This window comes from Enhydra lutris, unplaced genomic scaffold (genome assembly GCF_002288905.1).
Source record: "Enhydra lutris kenyoni isolate GAN:26980312 unplaced genomic scaffold, ASM228890v2 scaffoldscaffold76, whole genome shotgun sequence".
Classification (NCBI taxonomy): Eukaryota; Metazoa; Chordata; class Mammalia; order Carnivora; family Mustelidae; genus Enhydra; species Enhydra lutris.
The window spans coordinates 4,505,852-4,523,819 of NW_019154160.1; the positions used below are offsets into that span (position 1 = coordinate 4,505,852).

A 17,968-nucleotide genomic window follows, 5' to 3' on the forward strand; every position below is an offset into this window, starting at 1 on the left:
GGGGGCCTGCGGAGTCGGTGGGTCTGAGTGAGGGCAGAGCACTGGGGGAGGGGGTCTGCAAGACACCCAACAGGCTCTCACGTGGGGGCCTGTGTCTCAAAATGAAATATTTGACAAGGTTCAGATGGCTGAGGGCAGCACTTGGTGGGTGACTACTGATGGGGCCAAGGGTGACCCCTGATGGGGATGGGGAAGGGTGTGACACGGTCCTCATGGGAGAGCCGGGAGCTGGCTTTGAGCATTCATGGCATTTATGCAGGGCCCATGTTCATCTGGTGGGCACAGAGTCCCTCGGCCTCCAGCATGCCATCCCGTGGGGTCCTGAACACCATACAGCAACAATGCAAACACATGTGTTGTGGCATTTTTTATCTAGGTCTGTGCAGGGGGCAGGGTGAGCAAAGTGGTGTGCCTGGGAGCTGGGGTCTCCCGAGGGATCTGGATGCTGCTCGAAGGATATCAAGGAGCAGGCTGGAGACACAGGAGCCCCTGCAACCAACAGGAACCCCCCCACCCCGCCCGGGCACCCTGGAAGGGAAGCTGTGGGTGGGTAGAGAGGACGTCAGCACGCCGACAGTCAGCAGGAGCCTCCATCTCCTTCGATGGGCTCCCCAGGGGTTAACCGAGGAGCACTAACCCTGCAGGGGATCCCTGGTGGTAAGAGGCAGATGGACCCCCCCTGCAGGCTGGGACCAAACAGCCTGGGATGCAGTGTCCCAGAAAGCGGCACAGATTTTCCTGGACCGGGTCCTCCGTTTGGCGGCGTCACAGTGATGAAAAGGCAGAGAGGTCAAAAGAGTTAGAACGTCCTAAGCCCTAAATCCATCTTGTGCCCCGTGAGAATATCTGCTCTATTAAGAATTTGCCTTGTGAAATGTTCCTGAATCCGCTGTTGGCGAGATGGGACACGCCATCTATTATTAACTTGCTGCGGATGACATTCTGGGACAAGGACGGGCAGTGGCTGGGCTGGGTGCCGCGACGGGGCTCGGCTGCCTGGGGCCGGCCTGGCACGCAGGTGTCCCGAGAACGAGGACAGCCGACAGGGTCAGGGATCACATGTGTGCCGGTGCTAAGTGTCCGCAGCCGTGAGCCGCGTCCCTTAGGAACCCGGTCAGCTGAGCAGCCTCCCGAATTTAACGGGTCACCAGCCGGCGGGCTCGCTCGGGGGCCTCACCTTTTAGTTGGGTCTCTTGGGGTCGCACTTACGCAGCTGAGTGTTAGAACCTAGTAGAGGCAAAATAGCAGTGCAGAGAGCGGAGAGGCCTGCCCTACTCTGTCTTCACAAGGCAAGGTCGTGTTCTAGAAGGACCCACCCCTCACCTCCCAAGCCGTAAGTCCGAGTGCCCTGCTCCCCTGGCTCTGTCGCCCTCTGCCCAAGGACCTCCAGACTGGCGGGAATCTCTTTGGAGAGCTGCAAACAGGAGGTGGCTTCCGGCAGGGTGGGGTGGCCTAGATCTCCAGGTGCAGGACTCGGGGCTCAGACGCGGATACTTGCTCCCCCTGCTCCCGTGTGACACCTTCTCCTCTCCGTCTGTTATCTGTTGATGCACAGCAAACCACCCCACAGCTTCACGATTCTGGGGCTCGGCGGTGTTAGCAGGGCTCAGCGGCGCTTCCGTTGGCCGTGGCTGGGATGGCTCTCCTGTCATCGGACAGCCGTCCCGTGGGAGTGGCCGCTCCAGGATAAGCTCTCTTCCGTGTGCCGTTGGTGCTGCGTGTTGATGGGGCCCCGTGTGGCCCAAGAGCCAGCCTGGGCTCCTTCACGTGGTGGTGGAAGAGTCCCCTGGGGGCGAGGATGGAAGGTTACAGGCCTGCTTGTGACTGGGGCTGGGAGGTGGCCCTGTGTCACTTCCGCTTGCTTCTCCGGGCTCTGTTGAGGCACGGTCCGGCCTGGGGAAATAGATTACTCCTCTTCATAGTGAGTTGCAGAAGATTTGTAGCAGTTTATTTATTTAAACAATTACTGAATTTGAGTGTAGTTGACACGTAGGCACTTTCCCGCTAGGGTTTTCTACCCCGGCGGCCGCGACACTGGGTCCTTTCACTCGACTCTTGCTCTCTCATCTGTTTTTTTCCTTCTTTAGTTTTCAGTTGTAAATCACACGTGAAATTGACCACTTTGGCCATTTTTGGTGGACAGTCCTGTGGCATTCAGTGAACTCGCACCGTCAGACAGCTGTCCCCACCCTGTAGCCACAGAACTCTTCCTCTCGCAAAACTGAAGCTCTTTCCCCTTCAGATAGCTCGCCTCCCCCAGCCCCTGGCGGCCTCCGTTCTCCAGCCAGTCTCCGTGACCTCATTCATCGATTTTTCAGAAATTCAGTGGACATTTATTATAATCCAGCTTCTGTCAGACGTTCTGCTTAATACTCAGAGGCGAGTAGACACTTCTGCCCTCGACACACTGTCCGTGAGTGCTTGGCTTCCTTCGGTGGCAGAACTCTCGCAGGAGAAAAGCTTTCACACACATTCCTTCTGTCGTTTTCCCCGTTCCCATAACACGTGTGTACACACGTGTTGGGAGATACAAGCTCAGCAGACGGTCAGTGAGGGCCAGCTAAGTGCCCAGCTCTCCCTCTGCTCTGACTCCTGAGCCCCCGATATATCAGCTGAGGCCAGGGAGCGCCTGACCCAAGGTCATGACTGTTGGCAGAACCTAGAATGCCAGGGATTTGGGGATCATTGGCCGATTATTGTACGTCTTGGGGATCCTTCCTTTAGGCCAGCCGGCGGTGCTCCCACTGACAGAGCCTAAGTCGGCCCTGTGCTGGGAACCTGAGAGCCCCCGAGGGTTCTGTAACAGCCGTTCTCCCCCTTCTCCGAACCCTGCTTCATCTTCCATCCCATCCTCCCCACCTGGGTCACCTGCCCGGTGCCTCTGTCTCTCTGCCGTCTTCCATCCTGGAAGGGAGGCTTAGCTGGGTGGGAGTGGGGGTCATGTATCAGCGTGGCGGGTGAGCTGGTCGGGGGGTGCCGTGGGGCCCCACGTTGGATTCCTCTCTCATGCTGCTGATGTTTTGAGTGGAAAAAACTCAGCACTTGGAATGCTCCAGAGAAGGAGGCGCAGAGCAGAGAGAATTCTTGACATTCTCCGGGGGGTCTGGGCTGGGGAATTCAGAGATGTCTGCAGAAGCAGGTCAGGCCCTGGCGCTCGCTGGGTCATTGGGCTCTAGGGACACCTCCCCACCCGCAACTGTGCCTCCCCTTTCCCTGCCCCCGCCTGGGCTGTCTGGCTTCCTGGCTTCTTCCTGTCCATCTTGGTCCCCCTCCCAGTGTACACTGCCTTTTTGGGGATGGAAGCTGGCTGGTGGGGATCTGCTCCTTGATTCCTTTCATATCAAAAGGTCTCTGGGGGCTGATACAGACCATTCCCAGAGCAGGGAGTCCTTCTAGCCCCTTCCAGCTTCTTCCTTGGGAAGAAGAGTCAGCACTTAGGGGCCTTTGTGCTGAATGGTTGAAAGATCAAAGAGCGATGTCACAGCTCCTGTGTGCTGTGCCCTGAGTCAGGCATTGGCACACACGTGGCATTGCTCCAGGCCTGGGGGTCAGTGTCGCCCTTCCTGTTGTGGGTTGGATTCTGGCAGGGGTCAAGGAAGAGAGTAACAGCAGGTAGCTTGAATCAATGGAGAGAGAGTGGAGCTTGGGTCTGCCTGGCTTGCCGGAGGCTCCTGCCTGGGCGGGACAGAAGGGCATTCCGTCAGGATGTTCTGTGCATGGGGGAGGCCCTGGCTTCCAAGCTACAGCTTGGCTGTCCCTCCTGGCTGCCGGCAAGAGTTGGAGACTCACGGTCACAGAGAGCTGCCCCGTGCCCCCATCACAGCCTAACTCCTGGGCTACTTGCGGTCTCCCAGCCTTCCTCACCAAGACCCCCCCCCCCAATCTCTGCCCAGCAGTCAGCTCTCCCTCCTCCTTGCCCCCACCCCCATACCGTCCCTAGCTCTCCTTCCTGAGACCCAGAGCTGATCCTTATGGCGCCCTGACCTTTATCCTGGGTCTCCGTGTCTGGAGTGATGTGTCTCTTCCCTCAGCCCAGCGGCCCCAGTCCTGTGCCTCTGGCCCCTTCTATGTTCTATACCCCTCAGCCCCGTCCCTCAGGCACTGTGCTCCCCTGCCTCAGTGCCTTTGCTCAGCCCCCATCGCAACTATTTGAAGGTCCAACCTGTCCCCCAGACCCGCGGCACTCAGGTGCTTACGCACTTCCCTACCGTAGTAGTGGTGAGCGGCTCCCCTACTCTCATCCGTGGTGAGCACTTTTGGTGCCTTCCCCCCGTGTGAGCCTCCCCACAACCCCACTCTACAGACAAGGAATTCAAGGCACAAAGTGAGGGGTGTGGACTAGGCATCCAAGCCCGCGTGCGTAACGTGTGTTGTAGCTCGCACGCTGCCTCTTCGGTGACAACGCGGCGTTACTGTTGTCCTTGTGAGAGGACAAGGCTCTGGAGGGGAGAGGCCACAATTTGTCCCTGAACCTTACAACCTCGGCCCCTGGGGCCTCTGTACACCCACCATCTGCTGGGCCTCCGTGGGGTTTTCCCCAGGCTCACTCTACCCGACACAGGGGCCCCGTGGACTGGAGCAGGAGTCGTCCACGCGTCTGGAGGTCCCCTAGCTCCCTGGGAAAGGTAGAGGGGAATGTTCTTCAGCCCCCGGTCCAAGCCTGTGCTTTGGGATTTGGGGCGGGGAGTCCACTGGGCCCAGCCGCCCCCGCTCGCCTGGAGGGTCTGACATTCCCAGTGTCTGGGTGGCCACGTCATGCGTCTTTCCTGTCAGGCTGTCACTTCTGCTGGTTTCGTGATTCTACCAGTTTTGCGTATCTTCCCCTTCTCTTCCTTCTTTGGAGGAGGAGTTGGGGAGATTAGATGCTACATGGTTTGTGGGTTTATTCCGATGTGCTCCAGGAAACTATTATATTTCCCGACGATCCTGCAGGCGTTTTGTCTCAACAATTTAGATCTGCCGGAGGCTGCCAAGCCAAACAGTTAGTTTTGGCTGCGTGCGTTCCCCCTTTACTGAAATATTACACATTCCTCTCCAGTGAGTGGGGTATAAAAATAGATGCTGGGCTCAGTTGTGGTCTTGCTGTTTTTAGAGCGGACGTGGCCAGCTGAGACCCAGGTCCCCACATGGGGTGACTGACGCCCAGTCCCGGCTTGGCGGGACGAAATCCTCCCGCGCGTCCTCCCTGGGGCTTCAGTGAGGGCCGGGGGTGTGGGGGATGGGCTGTCACCATGCCTCCCCACCACGTCCCATCTCAGGGATCATGGGAGCCCGCAGTGTCGGGTCCCCCCAGCCCAACTTCCTGTCCCTATCTGGGGTGGCTGAGCTGGAGTCGTTGACCCCTTTGCTGCTTCTCACACACAGCGTCCTTCCACGGGGCCCTGGCTCGGGGTCGCTTAGTGTGGAGGGGCTGGACCTGGCACCACCTCCCTTCCCAAGAGCGCTTCAGCCTTTTTTCCAGAAATAAGAAAATGGGACCTGGAACTTGGTTGTCTCTCTGCTCTGTGGAGCTCATCACAGGGCCCAGAAGTGCATCGTCCCCCCACCCCCCCACCCCCGTTAGACCTGTGGGTTCTGCAAGGCAGGGCTGTCCCCATCCCTCTCACTGATCTATTCCAGAGTCAGAAGGGCACCCCTGACACCGTCTCAGGACCAGTGGTATGGTGTGACCTTCAAGGACATGGTGGAAGGCGAGGGGGACAGAGTCCCTACTGTCCCAGAACCGCAGGCTCTGGGAGAGGCCACAGGACAGGACAGTGGCTCGGCCGTGATACTTTCAGGGAGCTTTGCAGCCCTGACTCCGGGGCCTGACACTGGGCGCTCAAAAGGGGGACATCCCCCGGCTCTGCTGTTCGGGCATAGACCCCCTGCAGCACTGGACAGCAGGCACCACACCCCGTGCCCCTGGTGAGCAGAGGAGGGCATGGGAGGAGCCAGAGCCTGGAGGGGACCCACTGGGAATGTTGCTGACGCCCCGCACAGGACTGAGAAGAGCAAAGTAACTTGTGTTTACTGAGCACTTACTGTACCCCAGGTGCTTGTCTGAGATGCAGACCTTGAGGGGCATCTGCTTGTTAATCTTCCTGGCTGACTGGCAAGGCAAGGGTGGTTTTCCCTTTCTTTACTGAAAAAGAAGAAAGCCCAGGTTCAGGGTTAGGGAGCCGGTGGGCGGTTTTGCCGTTTGGTTGTCTGGCAGCTGGGGGAAGCGCGGCAGGCCAGAGCAGCCCTGGAGCCCTGGTCTGGGAGAGCAGGGGAGTGGCCAGCAGGGAGGAGCCCGGGAGGGGTGAGTCGCAGAAGGGAAAAGCAGTGACACCTTTGAAACGGCCTGCGGGGCTGAAGTGGAAGGTACCCCTTGCCTATGACAGCATGTCTTTGAAGATGAGTCTGGAGGTGCTCTTCCCTCTGGCTTGGAGACAGGTTGGCAGCGAACCCCCCCGGGGCAGGAGGAGCGATCCGGAGTGGGGGGCAGGCCTGGGAGGAGCGGCCTTGTTCTCCCCCAGACCCCGTTCCTGCTCCGGGTTCTCTAGAGTTCCTGGAGTTTTGGAGTCAAGTGAGATGAGATCCAGATACGGGGAAGGTCCTTTATTCCTTTCCTCTTTCCCGCCCTGTCCTTTCCCAGCAGGTGTGTGTTTGAATACAAACACGGAACCCTTTCCGCCTTCCTGGTGAAGACCCGGCTCCGGCGCCGCTGATCACGCAGGACTATCTTTTAGAAGGAGAGTGTAGTCCTGTTCTTTTGCAAAATTAAAAATGATGTATACCCAGGAAAAAAGGCTTTGAATCAAAGATACTTTTTTTTAATCTCTAAGTTATTTTCCCCATTTCACCCCAAAGCCCTGAAACAAAGCAGCCACTACTGTCAGGATAGCCGTGTCTTCTGACCAGACGACACTGTCCCCTGAGGAGGGCCACATGGTCTCCAACTGCCCGAGGAACACGGCACAGCCTCTGTTGTTTCGTTCTGTTCAAGGCTGTCGCGTCCTGCCAGTGCCGCCGGGGGACCCTACCAATGGTGGCCCGAAGCGGTCTGGGGACCACTGGGACCGCCTCCTCTCCGCAGCGTCCCTGGCTCTGTCCATGGCTGCCCTCCACGTACACAAGGGCTCAGCCCAGCCTTCCAGAGGCTTCTGAGCAGAGATCCCACTGGAGAAATTGCTGATCCCAAAAAAGCCTGGGGCGTGATGAAATGCTCAGTTTTAAGCGCCTTCCTTACATTGCAGTTTCCAGATCAAAGTCGTCTCTGCTCTAAGCCTCGGTCTCCACTTCCGAGGTATCTTTAGCAACTTGCTTATTTAAAGAAAGCGTCATCTCTTTGCCCACAGTCTCCCTGTATTCTGTTGTGGCATTTGGAAATATACAGAGTACTGAGGGGCTCATTCAGAAACAGCCCTTTCAAAATCAAATTAGATCATCAGCGTACTTACCCAAATCCGGCCCTGTACAGGACGTCCTGGCGTTTATGTGGATGTCGTCCCTGGTGGCCAGTGGCTTTTATGCATGGCCCGATGCCCGGTACAGCTTCAGGCCTGGGATCGCTGGATTCAGGTGGAAATCCAGCTGCATCTCATGGGCTCGTGACCCAGGACCGTCTGCTCAGATTGCTCCGGATCTCCATTTGCTCGTTTGTAAGAGGGAACATTTTTTCAAAAACCCGGCCCAGCAGCCAGGGAAAGTGCCCGATGCATGAGACGCACTCAGGGGGCCATGATCGGCGGAGCTGGGGCTGTGGTGGCTTCTCCCTGGGGTTCTCTTTACTGCAGCGAGCCGCCTGTGCCCCGCACTTGAACTTGGTGTCTCGTGCTCCCATCCCTTCTTGTCTTCTGAGCCTTGAGAAGAAACCACCGGGCATGAGGGTCCAGGCTTTAGGAGAAGTCTCAGGCTGAGAGCACGTCGCACTGTCTGGGTTCCGGGCCTGCCGTTTGCTCGGGAAAAGCAACGGTTTCATCCTCCTCTGACACGTGTGTGCCCATCGATGAGAGTCGGGGCGAGCGCTCTGTGTAAAACCCAGGGAAGAATTACACATTACAGTCCTAAAGAACCAGGTTTTGTATATTAAGTTAGCACAGCGTTTAAATGAGACAGTAACTGAAAATACAGTCTTGCTATATCACAGGCGGTGGTAGAAATTGGGGCAGGTCTGGAAAACAGATCGGCTGGTGTGCATCTCCAACCATAAAAAGGAAAGGTCTTAATCCTTCTGGATTTTGATATTTCGCATCTGGAAAGGTATCTGAAGAAATTAGTTCTGCACAGGAAGAGCTATATGCATGGAGACGGTCGCGGCAGCCTTAATTAGAACGGCGTGACCCTGAGATCATGACCTGAGCCGAAATCAAGGGTCAGATGCTCAACCGACTATGCCACTGAGGTGCGCCTACAGTGCCCCAGATTACAGGCATAACAGAATCCCAACCTCCTGAAATACGTGTACGAAAACAGTGACACAAAAACACGAAAGGTAGGGGTTACAGAAGAAGGGAAACTTATGAACGACTTCTTTAATAATTCCCAAGCTCTCTGTATTGTAGTTTTATTACTTTTATTTAAAAAAGAAGAAGAAGGGGCGCTTGGGTGCCTCAGTTGGTTAGGCAACTGCCTTAGGCTCAGGTCCTGATCTCAGGATCCTGGGATCGAGTTCCGCATCCGGCTCATTGCTCAGCGGGAAGCCTGCTTCTCCCTCTGCCCCTCCCTCTGCTTGTGTGCACACACACTCTCTCTCTGTCAAATAACATCTTAAAAAACAAAAAAAGAAGAAGAAGGATCTCAGGGAGAAGTAGGGAGAGGAAGGTTCAAGGTGGTTTGTAGAAATGTAGAAACTCATTGCTCACCGTGCAGAGCCTGGGAGAACGCATGCCCCGGCGTGTGTGGCTGAGTGTGTGGCTGAGCTGTCCCTCTCCCTCCTGATGGGTTCTCCACGGCATCGTGCCGGCTTTGCTGGAGGTCACTGTGCCGAGCAGCCTTGGATGGAACAAAGCGTTTCTGGGACACTCAGGCATGGTGTGTGCCCTGCGCAGTCTCCAGTGGGTGACGGCTTCAGACTTCAGGCCCCGGATCAAGGTCGTAGCTGCAGAGCACTGCCGGGTGGGGGCGTCTCTCCCAAGGAGCCCTCAGCGTGACCCACGTTCTCGCTCATCCAGTGCTGCCGTGACAGCACAGATGTGGGGTGGGGGGGGGATGTTAAACAACACACATTGCTTTGCCCCAGTCGCGCAGGCTGGAAGGTCAGGGTGCCAGTGGGATGGGGGTTCCCGGCTGGCAGACGGCCTCCTGCCCACTGTGTGCTTGGATGGTGGGAGGGAGACCATTCCTCTTGGGCCTCTCACAAGGACACTAACCCCATCGTGGCGTCCTCATGGTCATGGCCCAATCCCCTCCCAGAGGCCCCACCTCCTCCTACATCTCACTTTGGGTGTTAGGGCTTCCACGCGTGAATTCGAGGGCCGCACCAACACGTGGTCTTTGGCAGCTGGCATGTCCAGCAGGGGCGGGTGGGGCGGGTCCCCGCGCTGTTTCATCCAGGAAAGCAGGCTCGGGCTCTGTTGGTTTCTTTCAGCCATGTCTACCACCTGCCACCCTACGTGGGGAGCCACGGGCTCTGGGGCTGGGTGCCGACCCCCACTGTGGGGCGGGGGTGCGCTGAGTCGTGCACCTTCTTCCTCACCTTCCAGGGAGGGCGGTCACCCCCAGACAGCCCATCCTCTGGAAGGTGCTGGAAGCACTCTCGAGGAGACGAGCAGGTGCTCTGCTCACCAGGCAGAGGCCAGGGTCCTCGGTGAGTCATTCTGCGCCGTCGGTGGCCTGGTGTGTGGCAGGGCCGTGGTGTCCATGCTTCTGCTGGGGTGGGTGTGCGGACCGCCGTCCTGAAGATCAGCCCTCAGGACAGAAGGATGCAGCTGGCGGATGACAAGCGGTGTCACCGTGGTCGGGCGGGCGGAGGTGGGAGCCACGCGCCCGTTGCCGTGGATTTTAAGGCTTGTGCGGTTTTCTCCTCTGTGTCCCCGCTGTAGAGTCAGATGGAGTTCAGCGTCTGTTCCTTATCCATCCAAGAGCCGGCCAGCGGCACGGCCAGTGAGCCGAGACAGCTGTCGAAAGCCTCCCAGGGCTCGCAGGCCCTCCGGTCCTCCCAGGGCGGCAAGTCCTCCAGCCTGGACGCCCTGGGTCCTGCCCGGAAGGAGGAGGAAGCTTCCTTCTGGAAGATCAACGCGGAGCGGTCCCGGGGAGAGGGGCCTGAGGCTGAGTTCCAGTCGCTGACGCCCAGCCAGATCAAGTCCATGGAGAAAGGTGAAAAGGTCCTGCCTGCCTGTTACCGGCAGGATCCCGTCCTGAAGGACAGGGAGACCAAGGGGGAGAGGCCCGGCAACGCCCGCCAGGAGCAGCGCGTCCTTCCCTGTGTCAGCATCGAGCACGAGAGACCCCAGCCTGTCCAGGCCTGCGCCAGCACGGGGAAGGAAGCCGTCCCGTCCGAGCCCGTGGGGAAGCTGCCTTCTCCTGAGGACCAGCAGGACGACGTGGAGGACGTGGAGGATGGGCTGTTTTCGGAACCCATGCCGACTCAGGTGGGCGGCCCCTCCTCCAGGAGTGAGCCAGGGAGACCTCCCACAAGATGGGTGGACCACAGATGGGCTCGCTTTCTTCTTCTTCTTCCCTTTCTTTCTCCTGCCCGTTCCTTGTGGGGACTTCGGGGATCAGGAGAGCTGGGTTGTTACCTCCGTGACTGACTTACGTACAAGGAAACACATCTCATGAGTCCATTCTGGTGCCATGACTTATTTGCCTGTTACATGTAGATGTTGCAGATGCCCGCTGCCCTTCCCCCGGTGTGTGAGGGCAGGGAAGGGAGGGCCGGCAGTGGGCCGTGAGCACAGGAGCTCGCAGGGAGAGGGCAGTCAGTGGGGAGGGGTTTGGATGCCCACTCAGCTGACGGGTCCGTAAAGTTGGGCGGGGGTGTTGGGGAGGAAGGGACTGGCAGATGCCCCAAAGGGACACGGAGCAGGCAGGCGGGACCGCCGAGCCTCCACCAAGAGCGGCCGTGCTCCATCTCAAGAGACTCTGGCTTCAGGGAGTGACAGCAGCTGCTTATTTCCAGATAGGAGAGTGTTACATGTCCAGGGAGGAATCCTAAGAAAGAAAGGAGTACTTTTTGAGGGGAGGGAAAAGAAAGATCTGAGAGGTTTGCTGGGTGAGGAGGAATGTGTCCTGGAGAAAAGGATGGTGCAGGAGAATAGGGTGAGCGGCTTCTGAGTGATTTCCCTTTTCTCATGGGAGCCTTAACCATTGTCTGTACCCGCTGGTCTGCCCTGCTTGAGAGAGTGAAGAGAAGATACAATGTTTGGTTGTGAATTGAAATGGAGCCAGTGTTAGAGGATTGCACAAAAACAAAAAAAAATAAATAAAACCAACCCAAAGTCATCATATTTCAGAGGGAGGCCTTGGTTTTGAGGCATTATGAGGAGCAAAGCAGTAGTGTGGATGCAGGCATGTCTGAGAACCGTTTCTGGGGGACAGTCGTGGGTTGTTCTTGCGCCTGGGTGAGAACATAAACGGGGTCTGTGTCCCGTCCATCCGAGACACGGGCAGCCCTGTGCGGAACGTCCATGCTGCTGTCATGCAGACGTGTTCCGGATGGGTGGGCGTGCTTGTGCAGTCCCGAGGCGGGGAGGGGCGGAGGGGTGGGAATGGCCACCTGCTCACAAACGAGGATGGCCAGGGGAGGAAAAGAGGGATCTTTAGGTTTGAGTCTCTGTTTTGGAGCCTGGGGGAGTTACCTGTTGGCAAGGCAGGCAGGCAGCCTTGAGGGGTACCCCTCATCCCCCACGCTCCTCTCTGTGTGCCTTGCTGGTTTTCTCCATGGTAGCACCATCGGGACTCTTCGGCGCTCTCTCGCTCTTCTTTTTTTTCCTTTTAGCACGTGTTCAGAAAAATGTGTATTGTATTAGGTTGACTATAGAGAGTCTAAAGTGTGCCATGTTGAGTAGACAGCCCTGGGGTACTAGGTCTGTTCACAGGGTCATACGGTCATTGTCACCATCCGTCACAGAACTCTGTACCCGTTAAACAACTCCCTGTCCCCCCCACCCCTCTCAGCCGCCATTCTGCTTGATATTTCTGTGAACTTAACCCTCGTAGTATCTCATCTGGGTAGAATCCTACAGTCTCCATCTTTCTGGGTCCGGCTTATCTCGCTCAGCACAACATCCTCAGGGTCCGTCCACATAGTGGCATGTGGCAGGATTTCCTTCCTTTTTGATGCTGAACAATACTCCACTGTATGGACTGACCACATTCGTTTATCCCCCATCTGGGGATGGCCTCGTGCATGGCTGGTTTCCACCCCTTGGCTGCCGTGAACCGTGCTGGCGTGAGCGTGGCTGGACACACATCTGTTCGAGTCCCTGCCTTCCGTCCTTGGGGCTAGACCGCCGGATCACGTGGTGATTCTGTGTCTGACTTTCTGAGGAACCGCCATGTTGTTTCCAACAGGGGCGGCGCCATTTTCCTTCCCTCAGCAGCGCGTGACGGGGCCCTTTCTCCACATCCTGCCGACACGGGTTTTCTCTCTTCTTTGAACATGGCCATCCTCACGGCCGGGAGACGATACCTGTAGGCCTTGTCGTGGTTTCTATTTGCCTGTCCCCAATGGGCGGTGATGTTGACTCTGTTTTCCTGTTGTTTTTTGGCCACATGCATATCTTTTTTGAACAAATGTCTGTTTGGATCCCTTGTCTGGTTTTAACAGTTGAGTTTTGTGTTGTTGAGCTGTGGTCATTGTCCGGGCATCTCGTGGAAGGGGGTTCCAGGCTTCAGGCGCTTCCACCCCTCCCAGCAGATGACCTCCTGAAGAAGGGGAGCCCTGTGACAGGAGCTCCGTCTGGCCCCATCAGCGGCCCCTCAGCTTTCCAGCCTGTCCTCCTCGGTGTATCCACCATCTTAAGCCGGTGCTCTGGGTGCCTCCTGGTCCTTTCCGTGGTGGCCCCCCGCCCGGTGTCTTTGCTGTCTTCTGGGTCTCTAACCTTCCTGCCCACCTGCTCCTTCTTACAGACCCGCCAGGCTGGCTGCTGTGCCTCCCTGGTGATCTTTCTCTGATTCTTGGCACCTGGGTCTTCTCTGAAGGACGTTTTTATTTAAATACCCGAGAGTCCTAATTGTAAAGAGATGCGGGGGGTGTGGATAGGGGAGTGGGCAGTCGGAGACGGCACGTGAAATCCTTGTAGAGAACAGATTTCTGGGTGCAAAGCATAGAGAAATGCCAACCTCATTGAAGAAACTAGTAGAAAGCAGAGAGAGACCATTTGCCTGAACTCTTTTGGGTTTTTCCGTCTCGGCTGCCTCTGCGTCGGTGTCACACACAGCCACACCGGGCCCGAGACAAGCTTCGAGGGAACTTGCTTTAGTCCATTGGTGCCATTGTCTCCACCAAAGCGTCTTTGCTCTTTGCCAGCTCCGTGGAGGGCGGGCGTCCGAGCGTCCTTCCCGCAGGCTGACGCCCAGGGGGACGCGTGCGCGGGTGTGAGAGCATCGGGAAGATTTTGTCACTTGGTCGCTTATTCCACGATGACTGCCTTTACACCCTGCCTGTCCGTGCACAATAGAAAAGATACATTGTTCTCCTTTTCTCCACGAGCTGCTTACAGACCTGCCGGGGGACAGAGCGGGGAAAGCGCGGGATCCTGGCAGAGTGTGGCTCCCATTGAAGTTTCTTTGATTTTCTGGTTCCAAGCACTGAGGCAAATTGAGGTCAGGGAGCTCCGGCATGGAAGGGAGCGATTTCATTTGGGTCAATTTAAATGAGATGCTGTTTTTAGATTATGTATAACTTAAAAAAAGAAAAGAAAAGAAAAGAAACTTGTGTCTTACTTTGGTGTTCATGTCCCTTCTACAGGTCACCTCAAGTAATGTTGTCTTGAAGACAGGATTCGATTTTCTGGACAACTGGTAAAGTGTATTAGGCCAAAATAATAATAATAACAATAAAACCAAGAACCCCTGAAGTGTTTTTCCAAAGCGGTGCGGTAGAGGAGGATAAAATGGGCAATATTTCCCTTTGTATTTTCCTGGTTTCTGTACACTTTTTTCTTAATCATTTGGAAACTGGTAAATATTGCCTTGTCCAGATTTCCAGATTTTTCTCTTTTTGGTAAGGCCAGATATATATGCTATTTTCAATGATTTGATACCAGAAGTTTTGCATTTGGAATTTTTAAAGACTGTTAGGGAATTCCGTTGATCTTGTACATAAAGCTTCCGTTCCCAGTTCCACCCAATTCCCCCCCCACCCCAGAGAAAAAGGTTTCTCGTTGTGTCACAAAAATCGTGAAAGCGATTTCTCTCTCTTTCTCCTTTAGTCTCTCCCCTTTTTATTAATTGGGTGAACTTTGGTTGGGTGGCTGTTGGTGATGTCCTCAGTAGTGGCATCCGCACGCCGGCTGTGACCACGGAAAGGTGACCCCCCCGCCACTGCCCCCAGTCCCCACCCAATGTCCCCAGCTGTCCAGGGCCACCTGAAGCCACGCTTGTCGGATCATGTGCCATCTCCACCCTCACGGCGTTTCCAGGAGACAGACTGTTGGCACACAGCAGAGATGCTCTTTCGTTCGCCCTGATAACTATTCAAACCATTCATAGCTGTTTAAGAAGAGCTGCATGTTTAAAAGTTTTGTATTAACTTTTCATTATTTTGTATCTAGGTTTAGATGTTGTAGGGCTGCCACTTTTCTGGGGTGTGTACTGGTTTCTTTCTGGAAGCTCTTTGCTACTCACATGGCCTGTGGAAGTCCCCTGTCTTGGGCGTCTGCAGGGGTAAGGGCGGATGGCAGGTGTTGGAGGATGGGCTCTTCTGAGTAGTTGTGTTAGAACCTTCCAGCATGAGACTGGCGGGCCAGTGGACGTCTTCATCCCGAGGACTGGTCAGACTCCCTGGACGGATCTCTCTCTGCATTCCTGACCACCAGCCGAAGTGACCAGTCAAGTTTCTGCAGCGCCCCGCTGCGCCCCCTGGAGACCTGTGTGGTCATAGCAATGGCATCTCTTGGAGCGAGACTTTGTGACCCGCTGCTGCGCAGGTGTCGTGGCAGCTCCCAGGCTGCCCAGGGGAGCAAGGTGGCCCATGCCCCCAAGGTGGGTGGGACAGGGTGAGGAGGAGCGTGGGCCTTACCCTGGGAAGCCTGTGCCCTGACCCGTGGCCCTGAGCTGCAGGAGCCTGCGGGACGCGCCCGAGTGCGATCTACACATGGCCTCTCACTGTGTTCTCCTCACCCGAAGCCTTAACCCCTGCAAGTCCGGCCAGTGAGCACCTAGTTTCAGTATCAAAGTGTATCTTTTTAAAATTGCGTCTCTGTTTCGTACGACCTTCTTAAGTGATTTCCAGAATATCTTATCTGGCTCCAAGGTAAAGCCCATGGCAACATCCCCCATCCCCCCCCCCCAACCCAGGAATGTTTCTGCCAAAGTTGTGGCCCAGCCAACTTTTGATTTGGTTTCTGCCAATTGGATTATGTCCTTAAACCTCATTTGGGCCCTTAGGGTTGTGGATATGACCTTCTTGCTTTGGTGACTGTGTTATGGCAAATAGAGGTTCTTTTGTACCATTTAAGGATAGTTGAAACATGCCAGGGAAAGGTGGTTTCTAGCATGGTGGGGAGGAAAAGGGGAAACTCCAGCTGACACAGCACGGCAGCGTGCCCGCCCCTCAGGTCAGCCGCCGAGTCTCAGAGCCTGGCTCGCCATCTGCCTCTACTTCCAGCCTGGAGGACATCGGACTGTCTCAGAACCCGTGCTTGAGAACGGTTCCTTAAACGAGAGATGTACAGGTGTGTGTTGGTATTCCTTGGGGCTGGTGTAGCAGGGGGGACTGAACTACATCCAGGAACAGTCAGCCCAAGGTGAGCTGTCTGTTCTCTAAGGAGATGGTTCTCATTTCTTGCTGATTTCCCATAAAGCCCAATTATTCCTTTCAAGTTGGACCCTGGGAGCTGAGGGGGTTCGGGGATGGTAGAAAATCTCTGCCTCCCCAGGTGCCACCTGGGAGCCTCTGCTCAGAGCTATTCAGTTAATCTCGTTTCTACAGCGTCTTAAGTTTCATAAGAGATGGCCTCCTGAGATGAAAGGTAAAATCAAAGCTTGGGAAATCCTCGAGCGGTGTTGCTTGGCCCTGCTCTCAGAGGTCAGGGACTGTGAGAGGGAGGCGTGAAGCCCTAGAGGACACAGGCTGGTGGGTGTCTGAGATGGTTCCTGCCCACCGGGGAACCTGTGTTCTGTGTGTCCGAGTACTATGGACAAATGAAGCTCTTAAGTTTGCCATCCACCCCCCAACATGTATCAGGGTGGGGTTTCTAGAACCAGGAGTTTATATTTATTATTTTAAAAATACACACTTTTCAACTGAAGCCTGTATTTGGTGTTGGGTGGTCCCCCCGCCCCCGCCACCGCACCCCCATTCGGTGCATCTGGGATTCAGCTCAAGGATTTAGTGTCTTGCTTTGGGTGACCGTTCCTGACCCCCAGGAAGTCAGAAACCAGTTTCAGTTCCTTCACCTGGGGTCCCTGCCCCGCTCTCTGGGTTTGGGAGTGCTGCCCGCTTGGGGATGGCTGCCCGCTGCACCCCACGGGGATGTCAGAGCCGCCTCCCTTTCTTTGTTACATATTTTCAAAAACAATTGAAACATTCTTACTGACGACTTGTAACTTGGTTGTATTTTATATTAATAGCCTTTAATAAAGCCATTTAAAATACGTTAGGTGTGTTTATTGGGAGCCTCTTCTGGAGCTGGGAAGCCTGTCAGGATGATTGCTGTTGAGCACAGAGGAGAAGGATTTGTACTAGTTAAGAGAGTGTCAAACCTCTTCCGGGGACTAATTAAGCAAGTGTGAGTCCTCTTTGGGGAGACTGCTGTGCGCAGGCCTGACTCAACGCCCCTTGCAGGGTGGTGGGAGGTGGTGGCCCCTGCCCCCACCCCATGCACAAGGATGGGATGATCCTGGAGGGCGCCTCTCCCCCCGTCAGGTGACGTGGAAGCCATGGCATGTCTTCCCAGAGACCAGCTTATCGAATCTAGGGATTGACTCAGTAGAGCAGATGCAATCTCCCTGAAAGCTTTCACCTTGAATCTGGTTGAAGTGGATTTTTCTTGGAAGAAATACAAGCTTAAATGTGGTCGGTCAGTCCTGTTCCATCCATTAAAGTGCAGGAGATAAGTTACCAACGACAGACGGAAGGGAATTTTTAGATGTCAATTTTCCAAATCAAAACTTTTAAAACTAATACCTCTTAGGAAAACGGTGGTTCAGGCTGACCGACTCCTAACTTCTCAGCCTGTGCTGTGGGGCCTTGCTGCCTCGGGCACCGAAGAGTCCTGGGGGAACAAGTGATGGTGCTTGCTGACTTGCTGGGGTGCAGTGGTTGTCATGAAGGTTCCGAGACCACAGGCATTTGGGTTATTGTATCGACATGTTATGAGAGGAGGCGAGTAGCTCCCAAGCTCATAGGGTCGACAACTTGCGGCCGCTCAGTATGTGCTACAAACACACACGTATCTGTATGCGTAAAGTTTCTGTGCAAGAAGGAGCCATCGACCTAGAGGCAAAATCTACCTGGTGCATTATGTAGGCAGGAAGGAAGATGTTGAGTCTGGCGGGACAAGAATATCCTGAGTTATGGGGTGGGGGGTATTCATGGTGCTTTTCTAGCATTTTCTCTGGTCTGATCCTCTGCTCCATTTGGATTCAAGACTGGTAAGTACCAGCCTTCAGGGTGCCTTGATACCAACAGGGAAACACCCTTAGGAGGGTATTGTGATTCGGAATCCCACTTGAAGTCAGACGGAAAGCAAGTGATTCTGGATATATGATCAATTTTATTTATTTATTTATTTATTTATTTATTTTTTATTTTTGTGCAATCAGTTTTAAACATCTAGAGCGGCAGTACTAACTAGAAACTTAAATAGAAAAATACCAACTAGGGCATGCCTGG

The 17,968-nt window shown here is 55.3% G+C and overlaps 1 protein-coding gene across 1 annotated transcript in view; it reads left to right on the plus strand.

Annotated features, from left to right (window-relative positions):
- The window catches only part of LOC111160498 (chromosome unknown C1orf198 homolog), a 31,346-nt gene extending 14,613 nt beyond the window's left edge, over nucleotides 1-16,733 (plus strand). The window contains exons 3-4 of the mRNA XM_022523644.1: nucleotides 10,008-10,556; nucleotides 13,880-16,733. Of these exons, the coding sequence (XP_022379352.1) occupies nucleotides 10,008-10,556; nucleotides 13,880-13,936 (606 nt within the window). The 3' untranslated portion in view covers nucleotides 13,937-16,733. The remainder of the gene's footprint in view (nucleotides 1-10,007; nucleotides 10,557-13,879) is intronic.
- The last annotated feature ends 1,235 nt before the right edge of the window (nucleotides 16,734-17,968 follow it).